This window comes from Podarcis vaucheri (genome assembly GCF_965113315.1).
Source record: "Podarcis vaucheri genome assembly, chromosome: 2".
Classification (NCBI taxonomy): Eukaryota; Metazoa; Chordata; class Lepidosauria; order Squamata; family Lacertidae; genus Podarcis; species Podarcis vaucheri.
This window is the reverse complement of record NC_138760.1, coordinates 110,355,952-110,381,732: the sequence shown is the minus strand read 5'-3', so window position 1 is coordinate 110,381,732 and position 25,781 is coordinate 110,355,952. Positions and strand designations below refer to the sequence as shown.

Below are 25,781 nucleotides of genomic sequence, written 5' to 3'. Positions count from 1 at the left end.
AGGAGAAAAGAATAATATGATGGATTGAGGAAGTATAAATGTAAATGTATGGGGGGATGGGGAGGAAATGGTGTTGGCTATGGTACACTTGTAATGTAATATGTGAAAACCAATAAACAAACAAAGTGGTATGATACTGCTTTAAATGTGTAGTGTGGATGGGGCCTGTGGCTGCCCTTTGTGCCTGCTTGATCTGATGTCTAGGTGCTAATGGTGCAAGGCCCCCTGCTGTCTGTTCTTATGGTTCTTGAAACCAGACGTGGACCAGGCAACCTTTCAAACAGAGGCCTCTGTGATGCCCACAAACAGGGCTCCATGGAAAGGCAGCAGCAATTGAAAGTGCTGGTGCCACAATGTGCACGCATGCACAGAAGAGGAGGCGATGCGCAGGGGAGGAGGTTGGGTGCACATGGAGACAGTGGCTGGACATGGAGGAGGTGGCTGCAGCGGCAGATGAGCACATGTGGAGGAGGCCAGGTTTGCTGACCGAGGAGACTGCCTCACATCGCCTCATGGGCCGGCTGGCTCTGCTACCCACATGCCAGCCCCAACCCTAAGAGCTGAGATCGTAACAAAGCAGGGAATCTGCAGGCGTGGTCAGTAAAAAATAACTTAAAAATAGACATTTCTTGAGGAGGGTGGACAAAAATCCTTTCCGTATAACAGTATCACAGCAGGGTACGTATGGGAACAGCCCGTAAATCTTTTGAATCTTTTTTTACTCTCTCTCACATCTGCCTTTTCTTGGCGCTTGGTGCCCTCTCCTGGCTTTTCTTTGCTTATCAATATCATCCATCCCTTTGGCAATCATATCTACTTCTTTTTCCCTCTCATTCACTATTGGGAACTAAAAAAAAAATTCAGTATCAGTCCACCCACCCCCCGCACTTTTTAAAAATAGAATTCAATGAAATTTGCAGGCTATGTCATTCCTTCTACAGTGGTACCTCAGGTTAAGTATTTAATTCATTCCGGAGGTCCGTACTTAACCTGAAACTGTTCTTAACCTGAAGCACCACTTTAGCTAATGGGGCCTCCTGCTGCTGCCGCACCGCCGGAGCATGATTTCTGTTCTCATCCTGAAGCAAAGTTCTTAACCTGAAGCACTATTTCTGGGTTAGTGGAGTCTGTAACCTGAAGCGTATGTAACCTGAGGTACCACTGTATTACACGAATCCTGTCAAATTTTAGAAATTTGCAGTGGTTTTCCCAACAGGAGCAGGTGTTACAGTTTTGGAATCTACTCCAGTTCTCCCACTTTCACTATAGGGAAACAAATAAAGAATGGCTAACACTTCCCCCATTTTGACAGAAGTGGATGAAATTTGCAGGAAAAGTACTCCCTACCCCTCTCCATTGGATAAATCCTGACTTAATAATAGGCAAATAGGTCCAAGGGCTTTTACACTGGACACCTCTAAAATGTGTCCCCCACCCCCCAAAAAGCAGCCACATGTTCCCCTTTTTTTTCCAGCAGAATTGGATGACAATTCCAGGCAATAATTGGTGATAAGAATCCTACCAAATCTCAGAAAGATAGCTGCAGTGGTTTCCCCATGATTATTGAAGGGATTATTAAAGTTTTAGTGGGCAACTGCCCTGAAAACTGGATGTGAGAGAGGTCCCTCTGGATAAGAAACTTACCAACCTGCAGACAAATAGATCCAGGAGCTTTTGTGCTAGAAATTTTTAACATTGATTTGCTGGTGGGAGCTAAGGAGGATTTGATTTCCAGGTACAAGCATTCTCTCTGATTGGCTGGGCCTGTCCGTCACAGTGGAGCTCTCCCTCTGTTCTGGTGTTTGGTCCTCCTTCCCCATCATCTGACCCTGACATGGTCCTAAACACCTGAAAGCCTGCCTCCTTCTCTACAGATCCCCTCAGGTGTTATGTTCAGCAAAGGGGACCCTAATGGCTGTTCCACTCTCCTCAGACAGTGTAGTCCAGGAGAAGGCATTCTCTGTGGAAGCCCCTATGTTGTAGAACAGCGTTGTGTCTGGCATCTTCATTATACACTGCAAACCTTGAAGTAAGTGTTCCGCTTTGCGAACGATTTTCTGAAGCTGAACATGCTCCTTTTTGAGTGTTACGCTGACGATTTGAGTGTCACACTTCCGTTTTGAGTGTTACACTGAGGTCCGTCTATTTTTGCTATTTATTTTGCGTGTTTATTCTGCAGCTCTTTTTTTTGTTTTTGTGACTGTGTGGAACCCAGTTCAGCTACTGATTGATTGATTGCTTCTGTGACTTTGTGTACCTTGTTTATTGCTTTCATTTTATGGATCAATGGTCTCGTTAGATAGCAAAATTCATGTTAAATTGCTGGAACGGATTAATCCATTTTGCATGACTTTCTATGGGAAAGAGCGCCTTGGTTTTGGAATCCTTTGGTTTTGGAACGGACTTCCAGAACAGATTAAGTTTGAGAACCAAGGTACCACTGTATAGGTTTTGGCTGAAGACACACCTCTTTTCCCTGGCTTTTAACACCTAAGATACATATTTTTAGGACTCACCTCATTTCTGTAACTTGTTTGTGCTTTAATTGCTGTATCCCACTCTGGGACCTTTGGGTGAATGACAGGTACATTCACTTTTAGGAGATGCTTGTCTGCAGCATTTTAAAAATATCTGCATCATCAAAGCACCACAAAGCACTTCAAGGGTCCTTGCTTCAAATCATGCCATCTTGCAGAGACCCAGCTTTGCCTCTGACCAACCCCAGTTTTTTCTGCAGTATCCCACTTCACCCTGGGACTCACCTTTATCTAATGCGTTCTCCTGCTCTGATGCATAAGTCAAATATTCATAGGAGGTGGCTGGGTGACTTGCTGGCAACAGGTCAAAATTAAGCAAAGATTTCATATGTGGATACAGTTCAGTTTTAAAATGGGGGGAAGTGTTCAAAAATGCCATGTACCTTAGATGATTTCACCATATAGTGTTACCTCAGGTTAAGTACTTAATTCGTTCCGGAGGTCCGTTCTTAACCTGAAACTGTTCTTAACCTGAAGCACCACTTTAGCTAATGGGGCCTCCTGCTGCTGCTGCTCCGCCGGAGCACGATTTCTGTTCTCATCCTAAAGCAAAGTTCTTAACCTGAAGCACTATTTCTGGGTTAGCGGAGTCTGTAACCTGAAGCGTACGTAACCCGAGGTACCACTGTATTTCAAAACATTCTTCCTTAGATTGAGAAGGCCTATTTTATCTTCCACAGTTTCAATGCTTTTTCTGCAGTGTTACACCCATCGAGTTCAAGAGAACTTATTCCCAGTTAAGTAAGCATAACATTGCAGCCATCTGGTGCAACCCTTCACGTGTTTACTTATAAATATCTTCTAGTGCATTCAATGGGGCTCGCCCCTGGATAGGATCGCAATCTGAAATCTAATACCCACAAGTTGGTTGGTTTCTCCCCACCGATGTGACCTAATTACAAGTTGCGACATGGAAAATGAAGCATGCAAATTCCTCAGTTCTGTTTAGGCCCTGTGGAGAGCCCACATATCATATTCCATAAACATTTTGTTGTGGAAAATGCCGGGGGGAGGTGAATATTCAAAATGTCGTTTCCACATTGTCCTTTCTGAGGTACCAAGTTGCTTTGAATCTTCATGAGCTGCTGCTCCATCCTTGGCGAGGTTTACACCATCTTCTTATTCTCTGCTGTGCCACAGACTGAATAGTGGAATTCCAGAAGAAGTTTTGACAGTTTCCTGGGCCTATCGAGAGTGATGAAATGTCCACATTTCTTCAGTATATGCACTTGGGAGGCAGGGATGGCTTTGGCTAACATTTCTGCCCCGGAAGGATCCATCACCTAAACAACAAAACAATGTGTGCATTGTTTCAAATTTTTTCTTAATAATTTTTTATTTATTTAACATAATTGTTACAAAATATAAGCAAAATATTGCAAATACATACATACATAAATATATTTTTCAAATAAGCACATATATATGAAAAAAGGAACAAAAGAGAAAAGAAGAAGGAAAAGTAAAAGAAGAAGAAAAAATAAAGAGAAAGGAAGAAGAAAAGTTGGAAGAGTTTCTTCCAAATTTATTCTACAAATATCTCAATATGAAAATAATAATAAAATTTCATTGATTGACTTCCATCGCTTACACTGCACTTCCTATATACATTTTAAGCAAGATTGTATATGTTATTCCATATTTTTCCCATACAATCTCACACAAATATTCTAATGAATAATCAATAATAAATTGTTATTATTATTACCAAAGCACACTACAGGAGACCAGTTCAGGACCATTTCATGAACAGTTCTCTCAATTTGTTACATCCGTCTAACTCTACGTACAAATACATCTTGCTTTGTCCATTCCTTATGTTTACATTTCCAGAGTTTATTGGACACTGTCCATACATCTTTGCTAATTTATTTGGCATTAAATACCACCTGTATAGCATTTTCAAAATTTTTTTCCTTTAAAGTAAAACGGGCTGTAAATTTCATATCCGCTCTGCACAGTTTTTCCCCATGAGGCCATGTCAATATGACTACCTAAATCTTTAGCCCAGTGTACCCTTGCTGATTTAACCAGTTAGCTTACCTTGTCCTCCCTTCCCCAGATGATTTGCGCTGGAGCCCTGATCTTGCTCATGCTGTCATGCAAGTGGTACCTGGACTCCTTGCTGGACATGTCTAAAAAGCCTTTTCCAAGAAAAAAGCAGAGTGAGGACTGTTTCTGTGGTCGTTTTACCCTTGAGCATTTCCAGGCTTGTTGCCCTGAAGTTAGGTGTGCGTCTGTTTTGCAGCAGAAGAGAAACCCAGAAGCCCAACAACCACGTTCAAACCATTTTGAATCATCAGAGGGTCACTTTGCATGTCTTCTTAGAAACACAGGACCAGCCCCACACATGAAAAAGTGTGTCCTATCTTAATGCTGTGTGCACTGCCCCCCTGGTCTGTTTATTGTTGGTGGGAAAATGCAGATAAGCACCCTTCTTTAGAGATTGCTAGAGACATAAAATGTGATATGTCCTGACACTTTTCTGTGGCGAAGCAAAGGAGTGCCTAAAGTCAGCAGGCCTGAAGACCCTGTGCCCCCTTCTCCCCACAGCTGTTGCTGGACTACAGTTCTTATTATCCCTTATCATTGGCCGTGCTAGCTGAGGCTGATGGAAGTTGGAGTATTGATGACATCTGGATACGTATGGCTTTTTCTGTTTTTGTTTTGTAATATTTGGGTTTATTTACAAATGCGCAAGGTGGGACAGATTTTGCTCTTTCAAATTTCAGCAGAGCCCTCTACAAGGTCAAAATCCCCGCCCCACACCTCTCACCTTCTCTTCTGCTCAATTAATTACGTCATAGTTGTGATGCCCTGCAGCGCCCCCTAGGCTTGGCACCCGGCGCAGCAGAACCAGTTGCACTGCCCTAAATCTGCCTCTGCGCAAGGCCACATTCACACTATACATTGAACAAACTCTTAGGCCGCTTTCACAGTCATGGCTTCCCCTTATGGAATCCTGGGAAATGTAGTTTTTTAAGGGTGCAGTGGAAGCTGGCCGATTACAGCAAGTGGGGCACTGTTTCTTGAAAACGCTCTGATAAGGGAAAAAGGAACCTAACTCTGTTTTTCATGACAAATTTGCCTTCTTCCTTACAACCGTCCAGAGGGTGGCACCCACTATCAGCTTCCTTCACCTTAAGTCTTAGCACTCTCCTTGTAGAACTCAAGCAGGGAGGAGGGAAGGGGCAAAACTAGAATTAGTTGATCGGTTGGCTCTGGCTCCACCTACTGTTGGCCTCCTGCCTAACGCTCTACTTATCCCAATGGACACCACCCTCTACTGACTTAGAATCATAGAATCATAGAGTTGGAAGAGACCACAAGGGCCATCGAGTCCAACCCCCTGCCAAGCAAGAAACCCCATCAGAGCACTCCTGACATATGGTTGTCAAGCCTCTGCTTAAAGACCTCCAAAGTAGGAGACTCCACCACACTCCTTGGCAGCAAATTCCACTGTCGAACAGCTCTTACTGTCAGGAAGTTCTTCCTAATGTTTAGGTGGAATCTTCTTTCTTGTAGTTTGGCTCCATTGCTCCGTGTCCGCTTCTCTGGAGCAGCAGAAAACAACCTTTCTCCCTCCTCTATGTGACATCCTTTTATATATTTGAACATGGCTATCATATCACCCCTTAACCTTCTCTTCTCCAGGCTAAACATGCCCAGCTCCCTTAGCCGTTCCTCATAAGGCATCGTTTCCAGGCCTTTGACCATTTTGGTTGCCCTCCTCTGGACACGTTCCAGTTTGTCAGTGTCCTTCTTGAATTGTGGTGCCCAGAACTGGACACAGTACTCCAGGTGAGGTCTGACTTCACACGCCTACAACTCGCAGCATCCTTAACAAACTGCAGTTCCCAGGAGTTTCCCCTGACTGTTAAACGTGGTATAAGAGTGCTTTAACTGTATGGAGCGGATGCAAGCTAAGCTGAGCCTAGGTGCAGCCAGACTGCTTCAAGCAGCAAATCTGTTGCCTCAAGACAACAGCTTCCATTTTGCCAAACTAACAGGGAGGATAAGAGGAGATATGGTACAAAAAGTCAATAAGGAGGGGGCTATCTTTAAGGAATACAGTGGTACCTCAGATTAAGTACTTAATTCGTTCCGGAGGTCCGTACTTAACTTGAAACTGTTCTTAACCTGAGGTACCACTTTAGCTAATGGGGCCTCCTGCTGCCGCCGCACCACCGGAACACAATTTCTGTTCTCATCCTGAAGCAAAGTTCTTAACCCGAGGTAATATTTCTGGGTTAGTGGAGTCTGTAACCTGAAGTGTATGTAACCTGAAGCGTATGTAACCCGAGGTAACACTGTACATCAAAATTTATGTAGAAAAAGTAGAACTTCTGACAGAGTGAATCCAGAAAATGATTAGAGTGAAAGGAGAGTAAAGTCAAGATAGAAGAAGAGATCAAAGAAATAATGAAATGTGTTTAAGCTAGTTGGAAAAATAAAGTAGCGTAACAAGAACGGCTGGAAGTCAAGTCCCTTGGTGGGTGTCCGTGTGGGGTAGGTGTGTAGGTATGTTGATATGTATAGCATAGGTAGGTATTATATAGAGTAATGTAGGTATATTTTATGTTATGAAAATAAGGTAGTGTGTTGTGTATGTGTATTGCGTAAATGTATTTGTATGTGTTTTATAAGTTAATAACATTTAAATATATTTAAAAACAAGACAAAACACAAGACAACAGCTGGGCTGGGCTGCATATCTTTGTTCCATCTAGCATATTGATAGGAGACCAGGATCAGCCTCTGTGAAATTCCCCAGGCAGAGCCAGGGGCGCCGACTTATAAAAAATATTGGGGGAGCCCATGAATAATAAATAATGAATAATAAATGAAAGCTCATGAATAATAAATAAGCTCATGAATATGCAAATAAAGTGGTGCCGCCTCCTCGTGAGCGAATAGGGGAGAGCGTGCTGCGCCTATTAATCAGCTCCGAAGGAAATTGGGTGGAGCTTTTGCTCGGGAGGGAGGGCAGGAGGCATGCAGCCCAACCCTGTGCATTTTGGGCTGGGGGAGGGGCGGCGATGGCGCTCTGCTGGAGGGGCGCCCGAGATTATTGGGGGGGGCAGAGCCCCCCAAACGAATTTTTGAGGGGGCTCGGGCCCCCTCAGGCCCCATGGAGTCGGCGCCTATGGGCAGAGCATAGGCAATGCTATTGAACTTACATTTTAAGAAGAAAGACTTGTGTGGCCTCCTGTCTTCCAGATAGCCCTTTAGGAGCTAAAGGGACAAAGAAAAGAAAGAAAAGTAAGACGGCCTGGAAAGGTTGGCAACCCCTGTGGACAAAACTGAGCTACACACACCAATGGTCTGACCAGATAGATAGATAGATAATTTATTATGGTCGGAGACCAGCTTATAAAACACGCTTGGGGGTACAATCCCAGAAGGAAAGAAGACATTTAAAACAATGTACAACAATAAATTTTAAAATTATAAATGCGATAAGCGTATAAACACTTAAAACTAAGCTACCACAGAGAGATGACCCAGAGTCACCCATGGAACTGAGTTTGGGGGTTTTCTTAACGAACTAGTTTGGGTTGAGGGATGGTCTGTGTCTACAGATCTGTACACAGAATCTGGTGATCATCCGGGTCGTCTTATGATCTTTGCCTAACAGGAAAAGGTCAAATTTTTGCTTTTCCGGGAGGTCAGCGAGCCTCACCAGCAGGGGATCAATGGTCTCACTACGTGCCTCTTCAAATGGTCTGACCAAAATAAGGCAGCTTCCGTGTGTTCCAAGCCAAACCTCAACACATGCAACTTTTAAGTCCGACTGCACTTGCCCCCTTTTCCTGCCATTTCACTGTTTATATTATCTTATGCTCTTCAGGCAGAGACCTATCCTCTGTAAAGCATCATGCAGATTGATGGCACTACATAATGAATGGATGGGTGAAGTTTCCAGTGCAGTTCCTTGTGGGAGCTCTCTCCTAATTAGAAGCATAGAAATGTAGTCTTGTGAGGGATCCCAAGGGTGGCCTAGAGTGGCTGGGGCAGCCCAGCTAGATGGGTGAGGTAGGAAGAAGAAGAAGAAGAAGAAGAAGAAGAAGAAGAAGAAGAAGAAGAAGAAGAAGAAGAAGAAGAAGAAGAAGTCCAACTCTCGGCAATACAGCAATCACAGCTAAAAATCATAGATTCATAGAATTGTGGACTTGGAAGAGACCCTGAGGATCATCTAGCAGTCAGAGACCATGCTGAGGAGGGCTGCATTGAGGAAGAATGGTGGGAGCCTCCCCCTCCCCCCTCCCCTGATCCTGATCCTGAATCTTCCCAGGAGCAGGAGGACAGTATAGATTTGGAACCGTGGTTTGCAGAAGGGCATAGTTCAGAAGGCAGAAGCTGGGAAATACTGGATGGGGAACAGCTAGCAGAAGAAACACTAGAAGAGAGAGAGTTAACAGATTCACAGTCTCTGGATAGTATCCACCCCCCTTCCCCAAAGTCTCGGAGAGCTCAGAAAGTGTCAGAACAGAAAGGGCAGAAACTACAGACTCAGATTACAAGATGTGGGAGTGACGTGGACTAATATGGACGGAGAGGGGAAGTGACCTTTACTGGGAGCACTGCCATTCTGGTTAGATGCTTTCTTTTGCCCTTCGCTGTGTTTATTAAAGAAACTAACTGGTAAGAATTCCTTTCATTTGATCTGCTCATTTATGGCCACAGGGGTGGAGGGAGCCGATTCCCCGAACCCTGACACTAGCCCAAACCCCTGCAATTCAGTAATATGCAGCTGTCCCATATGGGGATCGAACCTGCAACCTTGGCGTTAACAACACCACGCTCTAACCAACTGAGCTTAAGAATCCCTGACAAGTGAAAAGTTGCAAGTTCACCAAACACAGTCTATTTACCCAGCCTTCTGTTTCAGATTTCGTCTCATGCCTCTCCTGCCTGTACCACCAAATGCTGCAGAAGACAGGCAGGCAGGGAGGTGGACAAGTGGTTAAGAGTGGTAGACTCGTAATCTGGTGAACTGGGTTCGCTTCCCCGCTCCTCCACATGCAGCTGCTGGGTGACCTTGGGCTAGTCACACTTCTCTGAAGTCTCTCAGCCCCACTCACCTCACAGAGTGTTTGTTGTGGGGGAGGAAGGGAAAGGAGAATGTTAGCCGCTTTGAGACTCCTTCAGGTTGTGATAAAGCGGGATATCAAATCCAAACTCCAAACTCCTCCTCCTACAAACTATTAGGCCAGAGCACTACAATTTTTCAGGGCGCTACCTCTTCACCTGCATGTTTGTTCTGCTGGGATGGTATAAGCCAAGTCTGAGCAAACTTTCTCCCTGTTTTACGGTCAAAGGAACCAGAGGGTTGCTGTGTGAGTTGGTAGATTTCCGCAGCTCCTTCAAACGTTTGATGAACTCATTATCTGCTGCAAACCGTAGGCCTAAAGAGTTGGGAGGAAATGTGTGGCTTAGAAATGTAGTTACTGGTCAACCGGTTGCTATAAATGGGAGATCTGGAACCACAGAACAGTGCTGAAAGTCCGCAATAGCTTTTGCCAACCTGACCCCATCTAGATGTTGTTGGACCACAACTCCCATCAGCCCCTGGCAGTAAGAGCATGCTGGCAAGGGCTGATGGGAGTTGTAGTGCAGCAAATATCTGCAAGGCCAAGTTGGTAACAGCTGGAATAGAAGTTGGGACTGGAGTGAGCTAATGGAGCAAGGAATATTGCTGGTGGCTACCTCAATAGTCCTAGCACAGTTGCCAAACATGGTAAGCTATTGATATTAACGTATGTGTTAGGATAATAATTTCAAATTTATGTAAGAATGTATGGGTTAGGTTCCTCCCCGTATATTGTATATATTTGTATACAGTGGTACCTCAGTTTTCGAAAGCACCTCAGAAGTCAAACGGCTTCCGTTGAGTGTTTCTCAATTTTCTCAATTAAATCTGCAGACCTCCCTTTGTGCTTCGGTTTTTGAATGTTTCAGAAGTCGAACAGTCTTCCAGAGTGGATTACGTTCGAAAACCGAGGTACCACTGTGTCTGTCTGTGAAGAGAAACTACTCTCTGAGCAGCACTGAGAACGAAACACTGTACAGTGGAACCTCAGGTCGCAAATGTGATCTATGCGGGAGGTACGTTCTCAACCTGCAGTGCTGTGTCTGCGCATGTGCATGACGTGATTTGGCGCTTCTGCGCATGTGCAAAGCGTGATGGCCGAAACCCAGAAGTAATCCGTTCTGGTACTTCCGGGTTTTGGCGGGTCCATAACCTGAAAACGCATAACCTGATGCGTCTGTAACCCGAGGTACCACTGTACCTTTTGAACACATTCAAAGCACATTTTTCCACCTCAGATAATTCTGGGCTTGGTAGTTTGTTATGTGTTGCTGGGAGCTGGAACTCTGTGAGGGATAAACTGCAGTGCCCAGGATTCTTTGAGGGGAAGAATGTGCTTTAATAGTACAGTGGTACCTCAGGTTAAGTACTTAATTCATTCTGGAGGTCCGTTCTTAACCTGAAACTGTTCTTAACCTGAAGCACCACTTTAGCTAATGGGGCCTCCTGCTGCCGCCGCGCCGCCGGAGCACGATTTCTGTTCTCATCCTGAAGCAAAGTTCTTAACCTGAAGCACTATTTCTGAGTTAGCGGAATCTGTAACCTGAAGCGTATGTAACCTGAGGTACCACTGTATAGGGCTAGTTTCCATATACACTCACACAACCCTCTCTATCCTTCCGTCAGACAAGCAAGAGGCAATCATCAGTGTTCAAGGACAAATTGCAGCCAGGAATCTGGGATGCAAAGCAAGGCTGGTGAGAGGGTTGTGACCTGAGGAGAGTTTGGAGGATGAAATAGAGAGGCCGAGGGGTTGTGGGAGGTGGGGTTGCATCTGGTCCCCAGGTCTGACATTCCACACCCCTGCCTCAGACACTCACCAGGTGGGCAAAGGAGAGACAAGCAAGAGACATCAGATGGGTACTGAGCCGCATAAATACCAGCAATTGTTCCGCCCATGGACATGCCAACCAGGTGGAAAGGCTTTTGGTTCAGGCCAATGCACTCAACAAACTGAAAGAAGAAGCATGAGGTTAAGCTGGATGTTAAAGGTGTCCTTAGCGGTTTAGTCACTTCTGCCCTTCAGCGGAGGTGGGGTTGTGGGCTTCACGGCCCTACCACACATGCAGTGGCTGGAGCCCAGCTCCCACGCGATTGGGGGGATTCCCGGCCATGTCACCACCTGGCCAGCCAATCGGCTGGCTCTGGGGGCATGGCCTGCCCTATTTAAGGCAGGACGTGGCCGGGGATCTCCCTCTTTGCCGCTCCACAGCTCTTTGGCTTTCCCACCCTCCCGCCCTTTAAGGTTTTGTCTTTGACCTTGCTATGGACCTTGGTTGGTCGCTGTTGAGGGGCCTGGTAGGAATTTTTCCACTTGGCAAATTGGCACCAGCCACTTGGTTTTTGCCTACCTTGTAGCAAATCGTCACAACTTTCTGGGTATTGGTGATTAGGCATTGGTATAGTTCTGTAGATGGAAGAGGGGAGGTAATGCCATCACCTGCCCCCCACATGGAAGGGTAGTCCGATAAAGGATTCCGGGGGGCGTGGCCCTATCCGAAGCCTAAGGAGGTGAGGGCCTAAGGCACGCCCCCTATCGGTGACCCGGGGAAGTTCCTAGTTGATGTGCATCAGCAGGACTCCCCCTACTGGTGGTTAACCCTTCCTGGACTTCAAGCAGACGGGCTGAAATTGGATATAGTCGGTTAGGACCAATGCCTAAGCCAATACCGCTCATCACCTGTAACCAATAAAGCTGTGGTCTTTTTTAGCCCATTAACCTTAATAATTGTGTCGTGCATCATTATTTCCACCTGGTGGGGGTGGGAACTCGCCATGCAAAGGGAATTTCCCAAGCAAGTCCCTAGCTGCTGCCAATCATTCCTACTTTGGATTCTCTTTAAAATAATAGTCAGCAGAGGCTGTGGAGCAGGAAGGTTTTCAAGGAAAGCTGAGCCCAGGAGACATCAGCTTCCGCAAGAATGGGAAAGTTGCAATGCACCCTGCTGGTGAGCGATTGCAAAACCAGTTCCTTGGCTCCAGCTTAAGCAACTGGAGCCAAGGCAATCTCCATACTTCAGCGACGGTGACGCCCTTACCAGTCCAGAACCACTTGCTTGCCAGCCTTACCCGGTGTATCATTTTCACTTGGTTAACTGCCGTGTAACTTTCTGCCAGCAGGCGAGTGGTTTCTCCGTGGCCTGGCATGTCAAGGCAGACCCCGTGGAGGTCCTTAGGAAAGAGCTGGGGAAAGACGGCATCGGAAATGAGGCCGAGAATTCAAAGCAACCATAATTGGGCTGGTCATTATCGAAGGGGTGGAGTGGTTGGTGTGCCCAAATAAATACCATTACGCCCTTCTTTAGCCTATGGTATAAAGAAACATATACAGTGAGAAAATGTTTGAGTGTATTATGGAGTGGGTAGATAGGATTAAGTTAAAAAGGCAGAGCTGCAATGCCTGAGATGCAAGATCATGCAAACAATAAGATTTACCACTTGGTCATCCACTCCCTCTTTATGATATAGTCCCTTTTCCCCCCTGGAGCGTAGGGTAGTTGGGCAGCTGAATGCCAGACTTTAAATCTAATGCAACAATCACTCCTCTCCCATCCCAGGAGCAGCCAGGTTGTTACTGGATTACAACTCCCATCACAGGAACATTAGAAGGGAACATCTAGTCCAGCATGCTGTTCTCACAGTGGCCAACCACATGGCTTATGGGACCACCCTTGACTATTGGCCATGGGGCCTGCAGGAGTTGTAGCCCAATAGCACCTGGGGGATACCAGCTTGGCTCCCTTTTCTAGACCAACAAGCCTGGCCTCACAGCTGTACTTCCACAATTTTGATCCAGGTTGCTCGGTCCCTACTCCTGCCAACCTAGCAGTTTGAAAGCACGTCAAAGTGCAAGTAGATAAATAGGTACCGCTCCGGCAGGAAGGTAAACAGTGTTTCCGTGCACTGCTCTGGTTTGCCAGAAGCGGCTTAATCATGCTGGCCACATGACCCGGAAGCTGTACGCCGGCTCCCTCAGCCAGTAAAACGAGATGAGCGCCACAACCCCAGAGTCGGCCACAACTGGACCTAATGGTCAGGGGTCCGTTTACCTTTACCTATGGCATCTTAACACATTGCATCAGAGGTAGGGAAACTATGGCTCCTCCAGATGTTGCTGGAGTAACGTTCCTCTCACCCATTCCATTGGCCATTGCGGCTGGTGCTGATGGGAGTTGGAGTCAACAGCATCTGGAAGGCCACATGATGCCCCCAACCCCTGCACTACAGAAAGATGAGGATGCTGTGTGTCCTTAGGGCAGCTGCTCACACTTTACGTCTCACCGGGGAAACTCTTGCCTTTTCGACAATGGCTTGGGGGGGGGGAATGCCCCAAGTCAAATGCTGAAGGTGTAAAAGTTGGGTACATTTGGTCATTTCCAACAGTCTCAGGGAAGGCACAAAAGAGACATGAATGTTGCCCGATTGGAAAAATGGAAACCTACTTTGATGGTGTCTAGCCACATATCTTTGTTGAATGAAAAGCCATGAAGCATCAGCACCGATGGCTGGGAACCCGGTTTCCCTCGGCAGAAGTAACAGAACCTGTAGCCCTCATGTTCAACGAATTTCACCTTCATGCCCCTCTTCAGACGCTTGCACCTAAAAGCAAAGAGAGAAGCAAGATGAAGAGACTGGTGGTTCTTCAGAGGAAGCACTTCCAGTTAAAGCGAGGAGTGGAAGGAGCTGCCTAACTCTACTGTAAGGAGAAATTAGTTTTGGTTTGCATTAAAATGCCAACTGGCCTAACTTGTACATCCTGTACCAATATGGAATTGAGTTTTGGAAGGTCATCTGGTCCAAACCAGATGGCGGAATCACAGTTAAAGAATCCCTTCTTAGTTCATATGTTTACTGTTCTGGCCAAAGATGATGGCAAATTTCTAATAAGCCATAGTTGTTGGCATCTGTCTGTGTCAAGAGACAATGGAGTGTGCCTCTGGGGGTGAGTCCAACCACTACGTTAGCAGCACCAAAGTGACACGCCTGGGGCAACAGACCTGGGCAGAGTGTACAGAGGTCCTGGGCTGCCCAGACAACAAGACCCTCCTCTCGTCCTTGCTGATGTGGTCCAAAGGAAAGCAGAGCAATATGTTTGGCTGCAAGAGTTGCTGGAAGGAGACATGCAAAGTACCATCCAACCATCTTAGGGACTCCACACTTGTGTAGGCTTTACTCCTTAGCCTTTTCTTCTCCAAAATACATTCCCCAAGGCAAGGGGTAGGGGCAGGATTCAGAGCCAAGGATGAGGGACTCCTGTGTGATCTCTCATCCAGGTTTTATGTAAGACCATGCATGCTGATGCTCGCCTCGCTTTGACCAAGGCATTACAAGTCACCCCATATATCTCCCTAGGTAAACACTTACCTGATCATGATCCTGAACAATAGTAAACTCCAGTGGGAATACCGCCTGTTAAAGATGGTTGAAAAGATACCCACAAAGAAGAATGCAATCAGCATCAGCATCTTGCCCAGAGCGAAATTCATGGCAACTAGTTAAGGTTCTCTTTATTTGCCTGCATAGTAAACATTTAGACAACAACAGGAAAGATTAAAGGGGTACAGGTATTAAAAATTACAGCTCAAAATGTTGTTGTTGTTGTTGTTGTTGTACTTATACCCTACTAATCTGGCTGGGTTTCCCACTCTGGGCGGCTTACAGCACATAAAAAATGGTAAAACATTAGACATTAAAAATTTCCTGAAACAGGGCTGCCTTCAGGTGCCTTCAAACTGAGGTTGAAACACATATTAAGGGACAGCAGGTAAACAACTCAGTTGTTTCCTTACCCACAAAGTCCTATCTACTAATAGTGAATTCACTGAATATCAAAATTTACGCAGCCAAAACATAAGAATAACATCATCCATGCACATCATCCATGTAACCCCAGGCTTTGGAAAACACCAAGGCTTGCAGGGTGTGGGTGGGTGTGGAGAGAGAGAGAGAGAGAAAGAAGGACAGAAAGAAAATAAGCCCAAGGGGTGAGGACCCCGATGAGGGCTGAGTATGTGCCATGGCCAGAAACCACTAAGTATCTGTTGGAGTAAAATAACAGGAAGCTGGGGGAACGGAAAAGGACACAGCTATCTGGCCAAAAGCTGCACAGGAGCAACTCACCACAGTCCAACATTCTGTGGCAAGCCCCACTTGTACTATCAAAGGGTTTTATCATCATTCTGTTGATGGAAGCCAGTTTAATTCAGCAGAAGTACCTGCTAGCTAAATGGGATGGGTGGCTATTTTTGATGATTTGCCCTCCCCTCTGCAGCCTCTGGAGCCACCTCCCATGTTGTTCCAAAGTGTCCACCAAGCCTCTAATCAAGAGTGGGCAATGGAGTCTGCAGGGTGTGTGTTTGTGGGTGAATATGCAGAAGTTACCCTCCGTTCCTGATCCACTGATGCAAGCGTCTGCTGGGTCAAAAACCTCCCTTCATCGGAGCAGCACAACTGGACGCAACCCCAAGTCTGAGTGTTTTAATGAAAGCAAACTCGCTATGAACTGGAAGGTCCTATTTGGCTGTTGGCACAAACAAAGGGCCTGTTCGAAACTTTAAACTTAAACCGCATTCGGAATTCTGTGCATAAAGTTCACAACCAAACTCACCACCTGGCACCACTTCTCTGAAATCTTTCCATTCAACTCTCTGCGTGCTTCCACTCTGATTGTGTGGGATGAATGGTTCTGTGCAATCAGGGTTAAGCCACATTGAGAAATAGGAAGCCAGAAGCTTCTGAAGGAACGGTATATGCATTCCAGTCACTGCCACTACGCCAACAGTTTATGCTACCCAGTAAAGATCTATTTCACCCCAAACTTAATGGTTTTTAGCCCAAGCAACTTGCATAAATCTCAGGGATATTTCCCAGCACTAGCAGAATTCCAGCAACATAAATACAATGGACAATAAACCTTCCTCTTGTACGCCGTACTGAGCTCAACAAAGTGTCCAAGGGTGAGTTGTTCTACACAATGTACTACAATCAATGTTGTGTTATAATACAGGATTTACATCATCCCAGCAGGTTGATCCACCTGACTCTTCCCACTGACACAGCCAACATGCTTAGAGAGGCTGACAAATACATAAATGGCAATCTCACTCCTATTTCTGACATATGCTGAAACTTACCTGGGATGGGAAGTTGTGAGCTGTTCTCCAACCTCACTTTTTCACTGCTGTCACGGCTGTGGGCATCTGCGTCTTGTAGCAGGCAGGAGGAGCTTGCAAAGTTGTAAACAATTTCTTCCCTAGGTCGGTGGAGGTGTTAAGATAATAATTTCTTCCGCCGACACCCTGCCAACGCCCTTTGATGCTACTGAATATTCCAGAGCCTGGTTCATATTGATGTCCATCTCACTGTGAGACTGAAACCACCAGGAGTTTTGTCACCAAATGGTTAGTGTCCCTGACTGATACATTCCTGAAACCAGCTTTGTTCCTGTCTTGGTTGACTCCAGATGGCTGGTCCCAGGGTCTGGTCTGAAGGAACATGAGGTAGCCACCTTGCTGAAGCTAAACAGGTTCAAGTCTGGTCAGGGTTTGGATGGGCAACCCTATGGAAGCCACATGTACACTGCTTTGGGTATCACGAAGGAAGAAGAAAGGAAGGATATACATGAAAAAAGAAAGACCTCATCTCACTTCAGAGAAAACCAAGGCGACTGTTTTCTGGAACCAACTACCACTCATGTGAATGATAACTGCCCACCCTCCTGTCCCACACAATCAAGGGTACTATGGGAAAAGGTATTAGTCCATCTTTCCCTTGGCCAAAATGGTTCAGTTACAGCAGATATGAGGAACCAGATCTTGCTGGACTATACCTCCCAACAACTTGGACAACTGGTCATGCTGGCTGCGGCTGATAGGGGTTGGAGGCCACACATTCCCCCATCCTGTGTTAGAGGAAGTACTGTCCAATTTTTCAGGGTGTCTCAAGTGCCCTAGAATGCCATCAGCATCAATTTCCTGTGGGATGTTGCTGTTTAGTTGTTTAGTCATGTCCGACTCTTCATGACCCCATGGACCAGAGCACGCCAGGCACTCCTGTCTTCCATACATAATTTTATTTATATGTCCGCCTTTCCACAGTTCAAATCATGGTCGAGGCAGCTTACAGCATGAAGAAAAATACAGAACTACAGCATAACAAAAGTAGTCAAAAACAATAAATAAAACCATACAAAACCATACTGAACCATTTCCACTTACATCAAAATCTAAAATAAAGATACAAAAACCCACCAGCAACAGCCCCCTGCCAACAACCCCCTCCAGCCACAGAGTCTGTTCAGCAGCCTCAGCTTTCATAGCTGGAGCCAGTCAAGGCCTCACCCTCCCAAGCCAGGTGGAAAAGGCCTGCAAGGCAGGGAACCTGTCTTCCGGGACTCACAGCCAAGATCTGCTGCTTTTGTAACCACTGACAAAGAAAAACAATGGATTACTTGTATGTCACTGGTAATTTCTCACCACCCTTTTCTCATATGGTTGGAGCATATTTTTTTCCTTTCCCCTTTAAACAGAAAAATGCTTTTTTCAAAGATGAATGTTGTTTGTTCCCATTCCTCTGGATTTGTGTAAATCCACTAGTTGGCCAATTCAGGATCCCAAGTGGTGGATTTGGAGGGAGGGGGAAGGATATAACGTCACCCCTCAAAAAACACTACAGTGGTACTTCGGGTTAAGAACTTAATTCGTTCTGGAGTTCTGTTCCTAACCTGAAACTGTTCTTAACCTGAGACACCACTTTAGCTAATGGGGCCTCCCGCTGCTGCCACACGATTTCTGTTCTCATCCTGAAGCAAAGTTCTTAACCCGAGGTACTATTTCTGGGTTAGCAGAGTCTGTAACCCTGAAGCGTCTGTAACCTGAGGTACCACTGTACTACTCCTACTCCTACTCCTGAGGCTCTAATTCCACTAATCCTTCCAGGAAACTTTAAAGTAGGGGAGTAAACCACAAGCCTGGGGAGTTGTCAGGAACTGGTGTCAAGCGTAGGTCGTCAATCAAAGAATATACGGTGTCAGTGAAGTTAACACTTTCTTCAAAGAAACCAAAACAGTGCAGCCTTAGTGATCCCAACAACTCTTCCCAGCAGGTCTTGTCCCAATGAGGCAGCTGCGAGAACTGAAGGTCCCCATCTTCCCACCGCTTGCTAAGGCACCTCCTCTCCAGGGTCTTTCTTAAGCAGTTGCAAACCCCCCCTGTTCTGCCCTCTTCATTTCTCTGTATGTCCTAGGAGACCAGGTGGAGGGGAGCTGGTTGCAGCAGGAGGGGGAGACTCCCTGGCTTCTTCAGCAGCCTACCTCTCTGTCTCCTGGCCCCGCACCCCTCCAGCCTCCGCTTCTGCCTCAGAGTTTGAACTGCCCTCTACCACAGACTCTTCCTGCTCACCAAACCCTGTGACCTCATCTGCTTCTGACACTTCTCTCAGTCTGCTCCCTCTGACCCCTCACCATCGCCCCACCACCAGTCCCCTGGTTCTGAGACTTCTTCCCCCTGGGGGTTTCCCAGCTGGTGTCTCCCTCCACTCCTCTACATCCAGCCAGTCCATGACAGGAGATGAATGCAGCCCTCCAAGTTTCCCAGTCCAGCCCTCCGTACTCTCTCCAAGTCAATCCCCATCACTAGGTCACAGCCCTGCTGCATGCCCTCATTGGATTCTATGCCCTTGATCCGGGAATACAGAAAAACCTGCTTTCGCTTGCCCAGGACATAAACTATTGTACAAAGGGAAAAGTCACATCTGTTGCTCCACTCACTCATTGCGCCTGAAGTGAGCAGGTGAGGTCCTTGGGCTGAAAAAAATGCTCCTTTCCCCTTGCTTTAAAGTTCAAACATCTTTCCCTTTCTCTTCATAGGACTAAAAAGCTCCTTTTCTTTTCTTTTTGTGGAAAAAAAATCTTTATTGAAATTCATTAATGTCATTACAGATTTAACTTCACACATACACATACATACAAAGAAAACATATATTCTTAAATTAATTTACCATAAGGGGTTAATTTAAACTTCTAGTTCCGCTTAGATTTCAACTAAGTTAAGATCAAATAATGTGACATAAAATAAAGTAACCGATAACAAAATAAAGTAAAATAAAATAAATGTAGACTTCCCATCCTTTCCCAATATAGTTGACCTTTACGATTTTGAATGTACTTATAATTATTACCTTGCATTTAATATACTTTCTAATACTTTCGTACAACATCTTGTACCGATTTTTATTTATTTCTTAATATTTTACGTACACAAGGGTCATTCAAACACTACCATAGATAATATGTCGCTGTTGTTTTTGTATCTCTTAAACATTTCCCATTTTTGAGAAAATGATTGTTTTGTGTTACCTTTTAACCTATCTGTTAATTGAGCCATTTCCACATAGTCTAATAATTTATTTTGCCATTCCGTTAGTGGTGGTATCTTTCCCCCCTTCGAATTAGATGCTATTAATAGACGGGTGGCCGCTGTTGCATATAAAAAGATTTCTCTTATATTTTTCGGGATATCTCTGCCTAAAATTCCCAACAGAAAAGCTTCTGGTTTCTTTAAGAATGTTAATTTAAACATTTCAGTTTCCTTTTTCTCAATGGATTACTCAGCAGTGGATAAGGCCTAGAAGCACTTTCATAACTGCTTAAACTTTTCTTTTTTTCCCAAATAATTTTTATTAACAGGCCAATCAAATCACATTAATTCCAAATCACATTAATTCCAAATTACATTAATTCCAAATTACACAGCCAAATTTTAAAATTTTTGTTGGGGGTACCCATGTTTCGAGCTCAGAAAGGGATCCAATCATCTCTCTTGCTGCTGCTTTAATGTACACAGTTCTGTCAAAATAGTATTCACGGTTCTGTTCAATCTTCTCTTTGTTATTTTCCTCATCTTCTTGTTGTTATCATTTATTCCTTTCTTTGTGATCTCTGGTAGTCTCCACAAGCGGGTTGAAAACAAACGTTGTTATATCCTGTGTGGATTTTACACTCCTTCAAGAGCCATATCAAAATAGACAGGTGCCATTTCCGCACCTCCGTACAAAACATTCCCAAAGTCTGTCCGTTAATTTCCACAGGCCTGCCAGTCTCTCCTCAATTTTCTCAGGGGGCCCTGCCAGGTCAAACTCACAGTCCGATATAATAACAAGCCATGGTCCTCCTCCCCCTCGATATCCTGTGGCCAGGCCTGCCGTAGCAAATCTCTCTTTTCATAACTGCGTCACAAAGAACTTTCATTCCTTTCCCGATGTTCCCACAAGCCATATCTTTGATTAGTAATTTATTTCCACACAGTTCTTAATCATCCTGCTTGTAATCAGTAATTGCAACGATTCTTTTTTGGGGGGGAGGATTGTTAGGTACTAACATAAGATAAAAAAAGAAAAGTCCCCCTCCCCTTTTCAGTCCCGTTCCGACATACAGATCCTTTGATGAATCTTCTTCTTGATTTATTGTTAAATCCAGCCCGTTGCTCCACTTCACATAGATCACTTTAATTAGCAGTCTTATCTCCCGATCTTCACTCGAAATATGTGCATTTGCTTCTCTCTAATTGTTTATTTTGAACTCCTGCAACCAGGACGCGCGATCAGAGACAGCTTCAGGGAGAGCCGTCTCCCACGAGGGCTGTGTGCCTAGTGCCCTCACCCCCTTCTTTCAAATCTGGGGGTGATTTATGGCAACTGCAGGCAAGGCAGTTTTCCCCATTCCCTTGGGGTAACGAGGGAGGCTGCATACTCCCATATCAGCCTCTTAATTACCTTGTGTGAGTCGGAGAGATGGTATTGTCGACCATCTTCCAATGTGCCCCTAGCGGCCCCCCGTTTAAACTTTTCTGGGGGGTAGCCTTGTTTAATTTCCAAACTGATAGACCCTAAAAGCTCATCCACACTTTTGCTTGACCTGTATTTTGACTGTATTTTGTACTGATTAACTTCCTGAAGTCCAATAATTTTTCTCATTGTTCTGCGGATGTGCCTTGCGAAAATCTGATCTTGCTCACTGGATCCTATCAGTCACATCCAAAATCTGAAGGAAGATTTTGCTTACCCAAACCTCTGTTCAGTGGGTGAGATCAGGTTTTCGCAATAAATCCAAGTCAATAAACCCTAATAGCTCTGAGTCGAAGACTGGTTCTTAACCGGCGAGGCAATCTTTATTGGCAAATTTTTCTGTGAGTAAGCCATTGATTGCTAACACCACGCCAATTCCAATAGATTAATCTAATCTGGCCCAGTATATAATTATTACTAAAGTCCATAATGCCCCAGTGGTGGTGATGTTTCTGGTAGAGAGATTCATTTAAACGCTAGACTTATTTATGTTGGGTTTCCACCCTCCCGTTGTAAGATGCGGAATGACTTGTGGTGTTTGGCAATATTCGCTTTTCAGTTTGCAGATATTCAGATGAGCAGCACAGGTGGACGTATAAAACTCGACACACCTGCAGACAAGATGAGTTCTGTTTCTCTCTCTCGCCCTCTTCTGGCCATTCACATTATCTTTTGTTCAGCCATAATTATGCTTAGTAATCACCATTTCTTCGCCTTGAAAAAAAAGAGAAAGACCTGATTTCCAGTTCTGTTTTTCAGGAAAGGCAAATTTGTTACTCACCAAGGAAGGTGATTAGATCTCTGTTAAGAACTGGATTACAGTGTGCTGTGTAATGATGCAAAAGAATCAGGGCTGGGTTTGATGGAACAGGGTAACTAGTGATTAAAAATCACGATGCCCTTGATTCCAGAGATTTGTGATCAGAATTCCCTGCATTTTTGGCCTCTAAAGGGCGTGAACATGTGGCAGGCAGCAGGGTGGAGGGGGACCTGATTCTGTACACATTTGAATATGAAGCAACCTCAATAACACTTCCTGAATCAATATGTGAACTAAAACACAGCTATCCCTCAAAAGTCGGCTTGCCATTCACGGGTGCGGCTGCGTTGCAGGCTGGCAGCTCCTTGCCTGGCATGATCCGCTGTCGAATGGCTATTGGTGGAGATGCCCAGCTGTCGAGGGGCCAAAAGTCCTTCCCACTGGCTGGGACTTTGAATACAAGCCTGCCTGCAAATGGGCCAATCTGCCTCTTGCGCTGCATTGGACCTCCCGCCCACTCTCCCTGTTGTATTATCAATTGTGTACAGTGGTACCTCAGGTTACATATGCTTCAGGTTACATACGCTTCAGGTTACAGACTCCGCTAACCCAGAAATAGTACCTCAGGTTAAGAACTTTGCTTCAGGATGAGAACGGAAATCGTGCTCCGGCGGCGCGGCGGCAGCGGGAGGCCCCATTAGCTAAAGTGGTGCTTCAGGTTAAGAACAGTTTCAGGTTAAGAACGGACCTCCGGAACGAATTAAGTACTTAACCCGAGGTACCACTGTAGAGTCCTTGATATCATTGGTTGCTGTATTAGGGGGCAGGAAGGATATCCCCCCCCCCAGCAGTGCTGGGAAGAGGCTTCGGCTAGCCAACTAAAACAGGCGAGTGTAGCCGATGGGCCTCAAACCCTTCGTGAGTTAGGGACTTCCTCTACATGCGAAGATTGAGCATACAAGACCAGTAGTGGGTCCAACAGGCAAGGAGGTGGTTTCTGCATGTGCTGTAGAGGTAACCGAAGGCCAAAGTAGGGCTTGTTAACCTGGGAAGGTAGCCCATCTAGGTAGTTCTAAACCTCTGCTGTCTTGCAGCTATAGAAAGGCTTCGGGAATAAACCCCAAAGAAGATCCGTACCTGCTGCCTCGCAGGACATATTCAGAAAAAGATCTGTATGAACCCCTGGGGAAACCTGATGCTCCAGATGATGTGCACTAACCTTCTGCTTCTTAATGTTTATCACCATCCTTATTTCATACTGTGTCATACAAGTACATGGTGATGATACAGAATTGGATCCAGAGTTTGGATTTCGAGTATGGAAGGGCTCCTTCCCTTCACAGAAGGGACTGAGATCCAGCAGAGGCTACTGTTGGATTAAGGGAGGGAGGAATTATACACTCATGGGAAATCTGGACCTAAGCTATAAAGTAAGCCTGGGAAAGCCGTGACCCTCCTGTTGCCAGACTCCAGCTCCCATCAGCCCCATTCCATGCTCCGGGATGATGGGAGTTGTAGTCCAACATTTGGAGGTCTGCAGGATTCCCACTCGGGTGATAAAGGATGAACTTGCAATGTAGTAAGAAAGGATGGAACATTCAAGGCCTGGAAACTAGTATGATAATGATTTAGCAAGAAGAAAGCCAATTCTAACAAGGCAGGGTGTGTCTAGGAGAGGCCTCTGAGTGAAAAGACGGTTATCAGGGTGGGTAAAGGTAAAGGGACCCCTGACCATTAGGTCCAGTCGTGGCCGACTCTGGGGTTGCAGCGCTCATCTCGCTTTATTGGCTGAGGGAGCCAGCGTACAGCTTCCGGGTCATGTGGCCAGCATGACTAAGCCGCTTCTGGCGAAACCAGAGCAGCACACGGAATCGCCTTTACCTTCCCGCCGGAGTGGTACCTATTTATCTACTTGCACTTTTACATGCTTTCGAACTGCTAGGTTGGCAGGAGCAGGGACCGAGCAACGGGAGCTCACCCCGTCATGTGGATTTGAACCGCGACCTTCCGATCGGCAAGCCCTAAGCTCTGTGGTTTAACCCATAGCGCCACCCGCATCCCATATCAGGGTGGGTGCATCAGAGGTAAGAAGAGTCGCCCAGTGAGCTCCAATGGCTGAGTGGGGATTCGAATCCTGATCTCCCAGGTCATAGTCCAACATGCTAACCATTAACACCACACTGGCCCTGGGATGTTGGATGATATCCAATGATTTAGCTGGATATCACACATTTTGTGTAGCTGTGCAAGCAATAATATATCAGAAAGGCTGCCTTGTAGGCCTACTTCTAACAATTAGTGCACCAGGAGGCAAGATTTTTGACCTAGTTTATTTGGATAAGATTGGAAGGCTTGCAAATGAGGGTTATGAAAAAAAGGTTATGAAATTATACATGTTTGTTTGTCTTTTTATTTGTTTGTATTGTTTAAAAAATGTTGTAAAACCAATAAATTTTTTTTTTAAAAAAAAAGATTGGGAGGCTTGCAGTGATGGAGCCATAGAAACAACAGCTTATGCCATCATGAACATGCTTGTCTTTTTAGGTGCCACAAGACTGTGTTGCTGCTGATTTCCTGGTTCCATTCTTATGTAGCAAACCACAATTCCTTTCCTCGGTCTACTGGCGGCCTCTTGTGGCATCTCTTTCAGATGTTCTCCCCCTCTACTTTTCTTCACTTTGGGTGCTTCCAATCTGCCAGAATACTGAGCCTTCATCCCAAATTGTGTTGAGGCTGCTGTTACTGACATTATTTTTTTGTATCTTTATTTTTATGTGGAAATTATTCAGTTTGGTTATGTAGTTTTTGATGTGTTTTATATATATTTTTATGACAACTTTGCAATGTTTGTAATTATGTAAATCTTTTCATATTGTAAGCTGCCTTGAGTATTGTTTTAACTGTGGAAAAGCAACATACAAATAATCAATCAATCAATCAATCAATCAATCAATCAATCAATCAATCTTTATTATGGTCCAGAGACTCAACAAATCATTACAAAGCAATACACAATTCAGACAGCCTACCTCCAGTTTAAACAAGCAGTTTGTTCAGACTTAAAGATGGGGATCATTGGTTCTTCCAACCACCGATAAAAACTTTGCCACTGCTAATGTTCTAGTGTTAGTCCGGCCTTCCAATAGGAACCTGACATAGTGAGCCTCTGATTTTCCCGGGAAAGGTACCAGCAAGGGTAATATCAGTTCAGCCCTGGCTTGCTCGTATTTCGCACAGTGCAGCAAAATATGTTTTATAGAATCGGTGTCTTGGGCACACGAGCAAAGTCTGTCCTGGTAGGGAACTCCTCTCAACCTGCCATCCAACACTGCAGAAGGAAAAATGTTTAGTCTGGCTTTGGTGAATAACCTTCGGTAATTTGGTACTTTCAGGTTTTTAATGTAAGGTGTTAACTTCAAGACATGCCCATATTGTACTCCTACTGCCAACGGACTACAGACTGCGTGTGATCGGGATCGCAAGTCACTGTGTGTATTATCTCATAATCTTTGCTTTAATGTCTTTAGGGTGCCTTCATAACCCAGATAAT

At 45.2% G+C, this 25,781-nt stretch overlaps 1 protein-coding gene across 3 annotated transcripts; it reads right to left on the bottom strand.

Annotated features, from left to right (window-relative positions):
• Window positions 1-3,299: 3,299 nt before the first annotated feature.
• On the bottom strand, window positions 3,300-16,904 carry LOC309525100 (monoacylglycerol lipase ABHD6-like). Of its 3 annotated transcripts, none has more exons than XM_082210490.1 (9): window positions 16,764-16,904; window positions 14,995-15,145; window positions 14,073-14,229; window positions 12,700-12,813; window positions 11,451-11,583; window positions 9,789-9,946; window positions 7,718-7,772; window positions 4,581-4,681; window positions 3,300-3,820 (listed from the first exon to the last, which is right to left on the bottom strand). In XM_082210490.1, the coding sequence occupies exons 2-9, from the start codon at window positions 15,114-15,116 to the stop codon at window positions 3,644-3,646; spliced, it is 1,017 nt and encodes a 338-aa protein (XP_082066616.1). In that variant the 5' UTR covers window positions 15,117-15,145; window positions 16,764-16,904; the 3' UTR covers window positions 3,300-3,643. The 3 variants fall into 3 exon arrangements, with proteins under 3 accessions (XP_082066616.1, XP_082066617.1, XP_082066618.1); XM_082210491.1 differs by having other exon boundaries at window positions 14,995-15,135; window positions 16,760-16,891; XM_082210492.1 differs by having other exon boundaries at window positions 14,995-15,039; window positions 16,764-16,871.
• Window positions 16,905-25,781: the final 8,877 nt, after the last annotated feature.